General features: G+C 40.7%; 1 protein-coding gene across 2 annotated transcripts in view; it reads right to left on the reverse strand.

Moving 5' to 3' along the window:
• KIF19 (kinesin family member 19) overlaps window positions 1–14,325 on the reverse strand; it is a 52,757-nt gene that overhangs the window by 17,937 nt on the left and 20,495 nt on the right. For both annotated transcript variants that reach the window (XM_060764255.2, XM_060764254.2), the window contains 7 exons: window positions 11,067–11,154; window positions 10,196–10,332; window positions 7,492–7,617; window positions 4,556–4,750; window positions 3,707–3,853; window positions 550–672; window positions 85–232 (listed from right to left, as the gene is read on the reverse strand). In XM_060764255.2, coding sequence (XP_060620238.2) covers window positions 85–232; window positions 550–672; window positions 3,707–3,853; window positions 4,556–4,750; window positions 7,492–7,617; window positions 10,196–10,332; window positions 11,067–11,154 — 964 coding nt within the window. The remainder of the gene's footprint in view (window positions 1–84; window positions 233–549; window positions 673–3,706; window positions 3,854–4,555; window positions 4,751–7,491; window positions 7,618–10,195; window positions 10,333–11,066; window positions 11,155–14,325) is intronic.

Here is a 14,325-nt window from a genome sequence, read left to right on the forward strand (position 1 = left end):
TTTTCTTGGTTTGTTTAATCTCCTAAATACTTTTGCCTATGACTTGACAGGAACACCCTTCATACCATGCAGGGGTTTTTCTACCTTGAATGCTGCGGATATCATGCCTTGCTGGCCGTGGCTCTTGTTGTTCAATCTTGCGCTGGAGTCGATGAATCTCATTCCGCAGATCAGCAATGATACTTGTGTACTGGGCAATGTGGTAAGAGACATTAAGAAGGTTGCGCTTTACCTACCAAGAAAGAAGGGGAAAGTGGGTGTGGATACTAATGTTAGAAGGACACACAGAGTGCAACTTCCAGTATTATTTCTTGTAGTATTTGCAAGTCACCTTTCAAGAATTTGTGGGCCACTCATGGTTGTTTACAACTGTTAAATAAAAAAATCCTTTCCATATATATTTTTTTCATGTCAAGAGATGATGATCAGGGCTAGAGGAAGGATTGGTTTGAGTCAGAATGAGTAAGCTGCCCACCTAATATAAGGTGTAAAGGAGAAGAGAAGGAGTAAGAATATGCAGAGCAAAGTGCAGAGGCTGCAGGACAATACCGTTGTGCGGATACTCTTGGCACGCTCAGCATAGGTCAAGGTGCTGCGAGACTCCTCAAAGGCACTGCTGGCGGGACTGATGTGAGCGATCATCACTGTTCGGCTGTTCCCTCCCAGTGAATCCTAAGTTAAGACAACAAGACCCGAGGGCTCAATGGAGGTGTCCTGAAACTGACTCAGCAGATGACACAGAGAAAGTAGGAACCAGCTGGATCAGGAACAACACAGGGTGTATCTGCACTGCAGAATAAATGCAGTTTGACATTACTTTAACTGCCATGGCTCAATGACACAGAATCCTGGGAGTTGATGAGGCATTAGCCCTCTTTGACAAAGAAGGCAGAAGACTTTGCAAAACTACAACTCCCATGGTTCTATGGCACTGAGCCATTGCACTTAAAGTGGTATCAAACTACCTTAATTCTACACTGTACATGTACAGTTCAGGCTTTGATACCAAGCCTAAATAGGGCAGGTAGGAATCCCGTAAGGCAAAGCTTATTAAATTGGAGATGGGCATTCCCTGCCCCCACCCTCCCACCCTTTTACTTCAAGATTGTTGTCCCTCCTGCATCCATTCATTAGTGCAGTCAATATATAATGTGGGAGCTTAGTAAGTGGTGACAGAGTCCCAAGCTCCAACTGAGATTTAAAGAATTGTTTAAGTTTCTTCAGCAAGAGTGCAAGGCCTTACAGGAGGGTGGTCACCTGGAAAAGGCAGGGATTTAAGAGGGAAAAAAAGAGTTTAAGGAAAAGTTTAAGATGGTTGCCGTCCATGTTGTGAGCCGTGGGGAGATGGGATGGGATACAAATAAAGTTGATTGATTGAAGTTTAAGCCCTACTAGTGACATGCCATAGGGTTGATCCTTATCAAGTTTGCATGTGCTTACTTGAAAGATAGAAAGCAATGAGGAGTCAACAGCACACTACATATTCAGTGCAGTGGAAAGTTTAGTCCTTGTGCTTATATCAGTTGTATGCTTGGAGCTATCCATGGTTCTGCGGCTATAACTCGAGTCTCAAGGGTAGCTACGCTTAAGCCTCTATCAAGTTTCAAAGGCTCCTGGTCAGTTTCCGCACAAGATAAGGGTGACATGGTCCTTGGTCCACATTAGGGACAGGGAGCATATTCTACCAAATGTGTGTAGGAGGAGGATGGTGGGCAGACAAGAATGTCCTTTATATTTATCAATATGCAGATGATACTACTCTTTTTCACAAGTTCAAGGAGCATTTAAAGCAGTGTTTGTAATCAGTAATGGACTGGATGAGGCTGAACAAATTGAAACGTAATCCTGACAAGACAATGGTGCTCCTGGTCAGTCAAAAGGCAGATCAGGGAATAGGGATTCAGCAGCCTGTGTTACACTAAAGTCAGTCTTGAACTTGGAGGTGTGGTCAGGAGTGCTACTGCACTTGAACAATAGTAACTAAAAACATTAAAAAATCAATCAAAGAAAAATTAACAGTTCACTAATAAAAAACAAATGGAGAGCACTTTACTAGTTAAACCTTCTTCCTTCAGTTACAATCAGTTTTTACTAATGCTAGCCTCAATAAAAATGTCGGTGTAAAGGAAGTGGTGGAGCATTAGAGATTCAACTAAGAAGGATTTCTCTTGCCTCTCTTCCAGATATTCATCTGAAAATGGTGTGACTAACAGAGCCTTTCCTAAAAATCTTAAAATCCAATAAACTATTGCAAGAAAACATATTCTTCCAAATAGCCTAACCCCAAGTACATACTATAGGACTTTATGGATCATGATCAGAACTTTGAATGTGCCTGGAAACATATCCGTGAACAAGTTGTAGTAACAAGGGGTCCCCTACTCCCTGTAATTGGCCCTAGACAACAGTCTGGCCAGCCCCCTGACATTTCTAGACACTTTTCAAAGATAAGTCCACAGTTAACATGTTACACCACATCAGAAAGGATGTAACTGAGAAAAGTGTCACCATGTCCAAATAAAATTTAGTTATACAGGCTGAGTATCCCTTATATGAAATGCTTAGAACCAGATTTTTCGATATATTTGCATATATATCATGAGATATCTTGGAGAAGGGACCACCGTCTAAACACGAAATTCATTTATTGTCAAGTTTTGCAGTTGATGGTAGTTGGGAACGGAATGCCTAGCAGTTGGGGGTGGCTATTGTAGTGGCATGTTTAGCAGTTGATGGTGGTTAGTATAAAGAATGCTTGGCAGTTTGGTGATAGGTAATATAGGATCATGACTAGCAGGGTGGTGAGGCTGCAAAATGTATGGAAAGGGTTAATCTCCCGCCTGGTTGTAAAGGTCAGAGTGATCTGTCTGTAAGAACTCACAGACGGCAGTAATCAAGGGGGAGGCCTGCAGAGATAGGATGAAGCTGTGGTCAGCTGCATAAAAAGAACCTAGCTAGACACTGCTCTTTGGGAGAAAAGGATCTGTTATACTTGGCTGTGAATGCTGGTGGTTTTTCCCCTGGGTTGGTGGACTGTGGTATCCTGACCTATATCATGAACTCTTGTGAATCTTGAACTGTGATGATAATTTTGTTGGTGAACTCAGTTGCTTTTGTATCCTGTTGTGGATCTTGATGTACCTTGAATCCCTGGACTGACTCTTGACTATGGATTTTGGATTACCCTTGAATTCTGGTTTATCTGGCTTGACCTTTGAAACTACAGCTATGCTTTGTACTCTTGAACCTTGGAACATTAATCAGTGAACTCTCAGCGTTTGACTCTTGGACTGCAACCTTGACTACTGTGTACTCTTGATCCTGAACTGGGTTTGTAGTACACTTCTTGTTCATGAGACTTTGCTTTATATCTTCAGCTGTGTGCTATCTTTATGTTTGAACTCAGACACTGAAACAGCCAAGTGATTAAGTTACTGCTTTAAGTAAAATAGTTTTGACATAAACCAGGTGTAGTCTTGGTTAATCTCTGCCTGCATACTGGCAGAGCCCTGGATCTTAACATTTATGTTCATATACAACTCATACACATAACTTAAAGGTAATTTTATGAATAATAATTTAATAACTTTGGGCATGAAACAAAGCTTGTGTATATTAAGCTATAAGAAAAAAAGGATAACATGCCATCCATGCCCCCCCCCCCCCCAAACACACACACACCAATTTCACCTATTGGCATACTTACCTTTAGGAGGCGTGTGAGTTTGCTATCTCGGTAATTGACATATTTGACACCTGCCCTATCACTGAGTGCATTGATGCAGTTGCCAAGAGCCAACAGGGAGCGGTTGATGTGAGCTCCCTCCTTCATTCGCTGCCCACGGTTCTGCGTCTGTGGGAGAAGGAAAATAGGTTGGACAAGAGAATGAAGTAGTTGTTCTGGCAAAGAACAGGCACAGAGCATGCTGTGCCATTTTTCTGGCCTGCAATTTTCAGAGTGGGTTGGAATCTGTTCCTCACATCCAACGTTTCAGTTGCCTTCAAAAGGAACGTTTGCAGAAAAAAAGGGTAGCAGAAAAGTCACGTGGCTTGAATTAAGCCAGGACGACAAGAATAGTCTTCCAACTAGAAAAAAATGGGACAAGGAAGCTGGGAAAGGATAGGAGTATAATAGGTTCAGGAAGAAGATGGAGTTGCTGGGAGAAAATGGCAATTGTGCTAGTGAAATGGGGCAGAGTTGTTAAGACATCCCTTCAATGTTTGAATTAAAAACCCACCGAGGCTGTTTTCATGAGAACAAAGCTGAAAACTTTATGGCCTCACCCAATTTCATTGACAAGGGCAGGAGTATTACGTCTTTTAGTGTAAGTATTTTAATGGTCTCATGTTTGAGCCATGAATTTTAACTGTGTAGTAAGCTGCCTCGCACTATGATGGTAGCCAGGGGGCGGGGGATAACAAATAAATGATGATGATGATGATGATAATAATAATAATAATAATAATCTGCTACTTTTTTCTTCTGGGCTTGTTTTTTCTTGGGGTGTGTTTGTAGGCATTCACTGTAGAGAAGGATTTCCCCTTTACCTCCTACCTGAGAGGCTCGCTCTGAGCCGGCTAAGTCGATCATGAAGAGTCTGCCCACGCGCACCTCCTGCATAATATTCTTGATGCGGCTCTTCTGGCGCACAGTGACCTGCAGTATAGCATGGGAGCGTGAGGAAGTCCGGTTGGCTGCCGTGGGCTCCTGTGTGCGTTGCTTATTGCCCTTCATGAGCAGCTGCATTATCTGCAAGGAAAAGAAGGAGCTGAAAACAACCCTGCAGAACCACCCAGAACTCATGAACATAATACAGTGTACATGGAGGCTTAACTAAGTTCTGGCCGTTTTGTGCTAGCATCAAAAAAACAAAAAACAAAACAAAAAAAACAGGCAAGAGACACAGAAAAAGGGAGAAAGATTAATCTGAGCTCTAAACCTCTTGATCTCTGAAACTTCTGGTCTGGACATGGTGGCAAGACAGCTGGAGTTTTTGTAGGCAAGCAACCAACTTTGTGGCTTACAAGAACCCTGTAATGGGTCTGGAAAGCTATCTAGGCTAGATAAATCAAAGAGCCAGATAACGGTGTAAACTTCTTGCATTGCAGCTGTCAAAAAGGGGCTGCCTGAATAGCGGAATCCCCTAAAAGGATTCCATGGAGACAGCCTTCCCAAGACAGCAGGGCTGAGAGAAGAAAAGAAGACACCAAAACACACACACACACACACACACAAGTCAGACTACTGTAAACTATCATCGCTGTTCCAATCCAGCAAGTTTTTGAAAATTGATTAATTTGTTTTACATCCCAACACCCCTAAAGATTCCTAGAAGTTAAAAGAAAGAAGCAAAGAAAAACAATATGCTTTAAGTCCTAATTGTGGAAGGTGGTAAAAAATATTCTGTTGGGTGCGTCACTGAATTATGGGAATGATGACGTTTGAATTTGGCATTGTGTTTATTGTTTTTATACTGTTTTTATTATATTATGTATATTTATGCTTTTCTTATTGTAGGCATTGTGCTGTGCCAGTTGTTAGCCGCCCTGAGTCCCTCTGCGGAGGTGAGATAGGAAGGGATATAAATGCCCTAAATAAATGAACAGTACATTTTTCATTGGTAGTTATACTTCTGTAGAGCCAGCATGGTTTAAGTGTTGGACTAAGACTCTGGAGACAAAGGTTTGAATCCTGGTTTGGCCAAGGAAATCCCCTGGATGACTCTGGGCAAGTCATACTCTTTCAGCCTCACAAGAAGGCAAAGGCAACCCCCATCATTAAGACAGCATCTCCTTGGGGTCACAAATAACCACAATGAGTTGAAGGTACACAACAGCAACAATCATGCTTCTATTAATGGAATGTTGAAAAATACATCTCTATTTTAACGTTTCTCTCAGTCAATACAGTGCAAACATTTAAGCTTTTATGTTACTTTTATGTTACTAGAACTTCACCCATCACAGATTCCTTCCCATATCAAAAAACTTGAAACCGACTAACTTCCAACAGTAGTGATGGAAAGCTAATCCAAGCGGAGTGAATCCCAGACCAGAATAATCAGGATATCCATGAGTGGTGTAAATCTTTGGGAATTTTTATGGGATTTTAGGGAAAGATATATTGATCCAAAATAGCTAAGGAATGCAAAGCACCATGCCTCAATGCATACATTTCTAAGTTTTTAACTTAACTTTTAAGTTTTTAACTTAAAATCCATTTTAACTCTGTTTAAGATGTTGCAATTTTTGAAATGTTTAGGTGATTGTGATGAGGCACGATGTTGTGCCACTGTAAGCCGCCTTGAGTCTCCCTGTCAGGGTAGAGAAGGGTGGGGTACAAGTATGGCAAATAAATAAATAAATCCCTTTACCCCTTGTAAGTTATATTATTAGAGCAACTCAGAGGTACCAATTCTATGCAAGGGGTATGCAACTGTGACTGGAACTTCTGTGATTCCTTATAATTGGTTGGTCTGCTGCTAGCTAGGTTGCTGTTATTCTGGGGTTGCTGAAAGTTGAAGTCCAAAAAACAACAACAAAACATTGCTAGGCCATAACTGTCCATTCCTGTTCTATGTAACATTTTCCTCAAGTAGGAATGTCTCTGCTAGTAAAAGTCTGCCACAAGAGCCTACGCTCACTTATTTGAAAGGAAGCTGCCGTGAACACCACAATGCTTACTTCTAAGTACATATAGATTGGATTTGGCTGTCCACGGCTCAACATCCTCCTACTAACAGTTGCCAAGAAGAACTGCGTTGATTCTTTCCCCTCTTACACAAGAAGATAAAATAAGATACATGAAACAAGAAAATGAAATTCAATATCATTTTTTCTTTTCCACCTCAAAAAACAAGAATATGAAATTCAATATCAGTTTTTCTCTTCCACCTCAAAAAACAAATCCAAATGCAAACAAAAACCACCTTTATAAACTTGCCCTTATCCCCAGCTTAATGGCTTACTAGGAGCTTATGGAAAGCCATGTCACCTTTCAATAAACAAGAGAACAAACAACAGTTGAAACTGCTCAAATCTCTAGCAACCAAAAAGAACAAATATACGACTAGAAAAAAGAGGAGCAGTCAATGATGCTGGGATGACAGCATTTTAACAAGGGTAATCTATACCATCCCAGCCATAGGAAGTTGTGCTAGATGCACCCTAAGTTTGACCAAAGCTGGATCAAACTGACTGAATCTGAATTTTCCTTTGAAACAGTCCAAGATACTCACAGTGATGGGTACAAAGGCTTCTGCATGGAATTTAGAAAAGGTATCTGTTTACATTAAAATTTCCAAAATCTTTGGTTGCAGAGTAAGATTATAGGAGTTATAACCCAAAAGATTTGTGTTTCTTTGGAGTTCCACTCTCACGGAACATGAAACTAGTACAGGTATAATTGTTCTGCAGAATCCCATTTAGCAGAAGTGAAACAGATGGCCTTCCAGTCCTCTCCATTGCCACAATTGGTTTATATCCATTCACCTCCTTGGCATTGATGGTGGACACTTCAGTGATCCCAGCCACTTGGATTACACCTTTGGAGTCTTCACGCAGGTCCAAGTAGCCCAGGGATGGGTTAAGCAGGTCCCGGATCATCTCATTGTAAATCTAATTCAGAGAAAGAACAAAGACCCATGACCAGATCTGAAATAAAGGGCCACATGTCATTGAACTCTAGTTTTCTGCAGCCTCAGACCACCCATCTCAGGGTGTACCATGATGGGAATAGTAGCACATAGATTGCCAAGCTTTCCCCAGGCCTTGAGTGGCCAATAGGCTGAGAAAGGCGGTATACAAGTATAGTAAATAAATAAATAAATATTTTATCTAGTTTTGAAAAGAATGGATATTAAGCAGATCAGTCCAACCCTAACATTAGGCAGCGATGCAGCCACCCCAGGCAACATATTTCGGTTGCCATGAAAAGGCTGAAAATTGTTATTAAATCTTGTAGTATTTTTTTCCTACTGTGCATGGGAAGAAGCATTTGGGGGATCTGGCAGGCTTTGGGCAAAATGCATTTGACCAGGATGGGTAATAGTGTTTGCTGCTAAGCCTCAAATAGCAAGATGCCACTGGAATGCTTCTGTGTTCCACCTGAGTAGCAAGATGTATGCTTATGACACCTCCTCAGTGACAAAGAAATTGGCCTTCACAAAGGTCCTAATATAGCCTTCCTAAAAGCAATGTGACCAGATCCCTAGAAGTCAAAGTGGGATTTGGGAGTTACTTTTTCTGATGCTAATGGGATTTGAATTATTTTGCCTAGACTTTATAACTTTTTGTCACCCAAGATCAAATGGCCTAATAGAGGAATGACCACTATCTTCAAGGCTATCTCGACAGATCACCTTAACTAACAACAACAAAAGAAACATCTTGACAAAATGTAGGCCTGGGACTCTAACATAGTAATTTCTCCTGTAACATTTTAACATCTTTGCTGATGAAGAAGCCAGAGAAGCTTTGAAAACTTTCATCATGTATTTTATATGGTTTTGGTTAGCCCCAAAAGGGTATCACAGTTTTTTGGATTTTGGGTGTTACTACATTTTGTTGCATGGACAACATGGCTACCTCAATACGTTTTCTATTAGTGTAATAGCTATAATTACAGAACCTGCAATTATAATTGTTGCTTAGGCATAAATGCTAGGTATGGTCTACTTTTAGATTGTATTAATTTCCTACTCTACCCAGGACATTTGGCAACGTCACCCCAATGCCATCTCCTCCCTAGAATGCACAACTTAACAATACATTGGCAACAGAACATTTTAAAATATTTTTGCCAATATCTGAATAAGACTTGAGAATGAAAATTGATCTCAGAGAAGACTAGTGGAAGTTGGAAAATTGGTTTCAGCATAGAGTAGATGCCAAAAGCAAAGCTGGCTGGATGATGGAATAAGTACCCAACCGTAATATGGAAAGACACAGAAAGGTACTTTAGTTCTTTTGGCATGTTCTTACACAGTGGTGCTCATCTCACTCCCTGTTTGTTGCCAGGTGGCTGTTTGCTCCAAGCTACCAACATATGTCAATATTATACTAGCTTGAGGCCTGATGTGTTACCAAGGTGATTATCTGTGCACACTAGCATGTGTACAGCAGCCATAAAGGCTGAAAGGATGGAAAGGGTGTCAGAGCAGAGCACTAGGTTAAGGCGAGGCACAGATTTAAGGTGAGAATGCATCTCTGCTGGAAAAACTGCTTCCCATTCAGGTTTTGTCTATTCAGGTTTTGAAGATGAACATAGCTGAAGAAGTACAGTGATGTAATGCATAAATGGTACAAATTTGTATTCACCAGCTTTCAGGAAAGGGTTTCCTTTGTGTGTTTCAGACTTATACTTTGGTATCTACATTACAAACACATGACTGAGTCTTCTGTTTACATTGAATACCAGGTGCTGTAAAACTGTATTTCAGAGAAAGGAACTCGCAAAATCATCTTGGTGACTGGAAGGCACATACCATAAAACACTACATCTAGCCAGGAAAAAAATGAAGTGCACAAATCAAGGATAGAAAACCCCTGGCTATTACTTCCTTTGATCTAGATCAGTGGTTTTTGTTCATTTTTTTTCCAATTAGTTCACACAAACACTCTCCATCCATCTGCCACTGGCCTGGCCTGTCTGTCAATTTTGAAAACACAATGCATCAAAACGTTTGCCCATGCCTGATACATATACATTATATATAATGTAATGTATAATGCAACATATAATGTCATATATAAACGTTTAAACTTTTTCTTCAAAAAGGGCTCTGCAGCTGAAAAAGTTTGAGAACCTCTGATCTAGATAATACACTGCTTTTGATGCAGCCTAGAATATCATTGGCTTTTTAGTTGCCGCATCATGTAGGATGTAGATACTACGTAGAAGGTGAAGACAGCTTGTTTCCTGCAGACCCAGAGACTAGAACACCAACCAAAAGGTTCAAATTATAAGAAAAGAGATTCTACCTAAACATTAGAACTTTTCTACTATGAGAGATAACTGAGAATGAAGTAGCGGGCTTCAGAGAGTAGTAGGGTCTTCGTCTTTGGAAGTCTCTAAATAGCCTAGAAGGCGATATTTAGCATGGCAGGGGGTTGGACTAGATAGTCATTGTTGTTCCTTCCAACTTTAAGATTCTATCATCCTAAATCCTCCTCCTCTGCTCTCATAGTAACCCACCTCCAAGTAGGACATAGACACTTCATAATCCATGTCATTGCTGGTTTCCTCAATAGCATGGAAGAGATCATTGAGCATGCGTACATAAATGCCAGGTTCACTGTCTGTGCCAAGCATGGTGTAGGTCTTTCCACAACCTGAGAAGAAGAATTGGAACATGTTCAGTTAACAGATGATATAGTTTCATTTAGGAGGCACCCAAATTGGAACTCCAGCTGAACAAATTGCTCTTTAAAAGGAACTCTTTCCTCCTACAAACTCTTCACTTTTCAACAGAGGCCATGGTGAGGTGAGATGTGTTGACTACCAAACTCTTTAGAGTAGACAAAGGTAATGGCTCCTTGGGAGCCCAATTTCTTTGCCTTTATGCTCATAAATGAAAAAAAATGTGACTTAGTAACAAATTATGGCATTATTATTATTGTCATTATTATATTTTATACCCTGCTTTTTTCTCCACAAAGGGGACTCAAAGCAGCTTAACTTGGTTTCCCTGGGACAGGATGATTTCCTACATGCTTGTGATGGAATGGTTACGTTCAACAGGTTTTCTGGAATAAGACACTGAAATGGTATAAATATGGAACAAGTGATTTTGGACAAGTTTTGTGCTTCAGATTTACTGTACTAAAGAACAGGTAATTTCATTGGGTAAAAATTGGGCACTGTGTTTCAAAAAGACCAAGGCATTCAGTCAAAAGATCTCAATTGATCCTACTCTGCTTAATGGCAGAGAATGCTGCTAGGAACCCATCCTAAAGGATGCCATCTTGAAGTTTGTCATACTGATTCCTGACACACACCTTATGCTTCAAGTTGCCAGAACCCATTGTTAAAATCAGAGCAAGAAGAGACAAGTTTGTCCTCTTACCAGTGGGGCCATAAGCAAAAATAGTAGCATTGTAGCCCGAGATGACACCTTCAATGAGCCCTTTTGTGGTAGTGCGGTAGACTATGTCCTGCAAAGGAAGATGAGCACATGAGAATATCAATAAAACAATTTGTTCCTCGGGAAGCAAATACACTGAATAAGAGCAAACAGATGTCAACAAACTGTTTTTATGCCAGTTGTTTCCACTCTTTGCTCTTCTCCTTAACTACAGCCCTGCAAACAGGCAGACAGAGGAACTGAGTTTTTTTTAAAAAAAATACTGTCACAATAATTGCTTTTAGGGCTGAAAGAAACTGAACACTCCTCAAGGTAAAAATGTTAGCCATGAATTTGAGCTAGTTTTATGTTGCATCATCCCCTGTTGTTGTTGTTGTTGTTATTTATTGATGTTTATTCACTATTTTTCCTCTTACAATAATGGTGTTTATATTTAATGTAATATTATGTGAAGCCCTAGATGTGTCAGAGGCCTGTGTCAAAATTATTAAGAAAAACAATCTCTATGTATCAAACCTCTCTACACCATATAGCTTATTGCAAAACTGGACACAAAGTAGACCAAAAGGAATAGTTTCATAGAACTGTTGCAAGGAAAAGGGGGGACATCTTCAAAGCAAATACTAATATCACCAATTTTTGCAGACAACTGCTCTTCAGGCAGACTGGCAGGCTCTTTCTGTAGGATGAATCAAGTCACCTAAAGTCTTGGCCAAGGGACCTGCTTCTCCCTGCATATTTGTTCTCATTTGCTTCAGCCAATGCTCAAACTTCCTTATTAAGCACACTTCATTTTGTGGGAGCTGCTATGAAGGCCAAGAGGACTTGCAACCTTAAGGAGATTTCAGTGTCATTTCTTCCACATCATGCCTGGCCAATGCCTATTAAGGGCTGTAAGGGAGTGACCACAGTAGGGCACCCGTGTGATTGCACACTTTCCCTAACTACCTTTTTACAACAATTCATCTTCCCAACCCCCTTCCCAGTTCTCACTTGAGGAGAGACAATGAGCAGAGGGGGAAGACAGCTCCAGTTTCAGTCTAGTGTGCAAATTAGTTTGAAATAGAGCTGATGAAACAGGAGCTTATGGTTTGGCCCAGCTGTCCCACATGCCACCTGGTACTACCTTCAAGACAAAGAAGGGAGAGGCTGGGATTACAGAAGAAGTGCCTTCAAGATGAACTAAGAGATGTAACACAAAAGATGTGTATAACACTCTCCTGATTATCTTTTTTGAACAAATGAAAAGCAGGTGGGGGAATTGAAAATGCGAATGAAGACGAAAGGGAATTGTTTAACCGCTCACTTTCCCTATGCTTCTGCAATGCATGTGGGGAACTATAAGGCCATGTATAATATTCTCCCTGCAAGCTGCAAAACAGATGGGAGATCTGGAATAGAAGAAATAATTTTTGGGGTAAGGCATAATAATCTCTCTAAAACCTCCCTTCCTCTAGCCATTCCTCTGACTAAGTACTATCACACTAGGCTAACAATGCAAAATCACAGCTGGATAAAAGCACATTTGGTGAGGTTTGATTATTTATGTCTGTCTCGTGGTGGCATTCTGCTAGAATAGTAATTGGATTATCTCTTTTCAACGATGAAAAAATCCATTATTGAATTCATTATCACTGTTGCCCCACATGATTTCTTGTGCAGTGCTTTCCTTACAGGGTTGCTGTGAGTTTTTCGGGCTGTATGGCCATGTTCCAGCAGCATTCTCTCCTAACCTTTCACCTGCATCTGTGGCTAGCATTTTCAGAGTTTCTGTGGCAGTGAGGCAAGTGGAATGTATATATACCTGTGGAATGTCCAGGGTGGGAAAAATAAGCCTTGTCTGTTTAAAGCAAGTGTGATTGTTGCAAAGAGCAAACTTGAATTATCTGGAAGGTTTTAACTGGCCCTTTATTGCTTGTTGTCTGGACTTCTCCTGTTTCTGAGTGGTGTTCATTGTTTATTGTTTTGACTCTGGTGTTTCTTTTAAATCCTGGTGATCAGATTTTGTTCATTTTCATAGTTTCCCTTTTATGTTGAAATTGCCCACATGCTTGCGGATTTCAGTGGCTTCTCTGTGTAGTTTGCCATAATGGTTGTCGAAGTGGTCCAGAATTTCTGTATTCTCAAATACTAATCTGTGTCCAGGTTGGTTTATCATGCGTTCTGCTACAGCTGATTTCTCTGGTTGAATGCAGTGCCTTTCACGTTGTTTGAAATGTCTACAATGATTTGTCCATAGCTGCACAGTATATGCTAGACTCCTGCAGCAGTTAGAGAATCCCTCTTATTCTTTTCTGAACGTAGCATTTGTTGAATTTTCTTAGTGGGTCTGTAGATTGTTTGTAGGTTATGTTTCTTCATCAGCTTCCCTATGCAGTCAGTAGTTCCCTCGATATAGGGCAAAGAACACTTTTCCTCTAGGTAGATCTTTGGCTTTACTCCTGTAGATTGCCTTTGGTCTTGCAGCTCTTCTGATGTTTGTAAGTATCAATTGGCCCGTAGAGTCCAGTCTAGGAGGTTCAGTTCACCTTGGAAGAGATGGGGTTCACAGATCCTGTTTGCAGGGTCTACCAGGACTTTAATTGTGCTTCTTGTTTGACTTGGACAATAGTTGGAGTGTTTATGTAGGCATCTATCAGTATGCGTAGGTTTTCTGTAAACCGTGTGGCCCAATTGTTGATTTGGTTTGTGGATACCTAGGACATCTAGAAATTGAAGTTTCATTTGTTTTCTTTTTCCATGGTGAATTGGATGTTTGGGTGGACGCTGTTAAAGTGGTCCAGGAACTTGTGTAGTTCTCCTCCTCCATGGCTCCAAATGGTGAAGGTGTCATCCACATATCTGAACCATATAGTGGGCTTTTTCGGTGCTGTTTCCAGGTTCAAAGAGTTCCATATAGAAATTTGCTATGGCTGGGATGAGAGGGCTTCCCATGGCTACTCCATCTTTATGTTCACAGAATTCATTGTCCCACTGGAAGTAGCTTGTAGTGAGGCAATGTTTAAACAGGGCTGTGATATCTCCTGGGAAATTCTAGTTAATGAGTGCAATGGTGTCTGCTATGGGGATCTTAGTGAATAGAGACACCACATCACAGCTGATCAGTTTGTTATTGGCGTTGAGTTTGAGATTGCTGATTTTTTTCTATGAAGTTGCCTCACTGTCAGAGAACCTCTGAAGATGGCAGCCACAGATGCAGGCTAAGCGTTAGGAGAATGCTGCTGGAACATGGCCATACAGC

This window comes from Anolis sagrei, chromosome 2 (genome assembly GCF_037176765.1).
Source record: "Anolis sagrei isolate rAnoSag1 chromosome 2, rAnoSag1.mat, whole genome shotgun sequence".
In the NCBI taxonomy this organism is placed as follows: Eukaryota; Metazoa; Chordata; class Lepidosauria; order Squamata; family Dactyloidae; genus Anolis; species Anolis sagrei.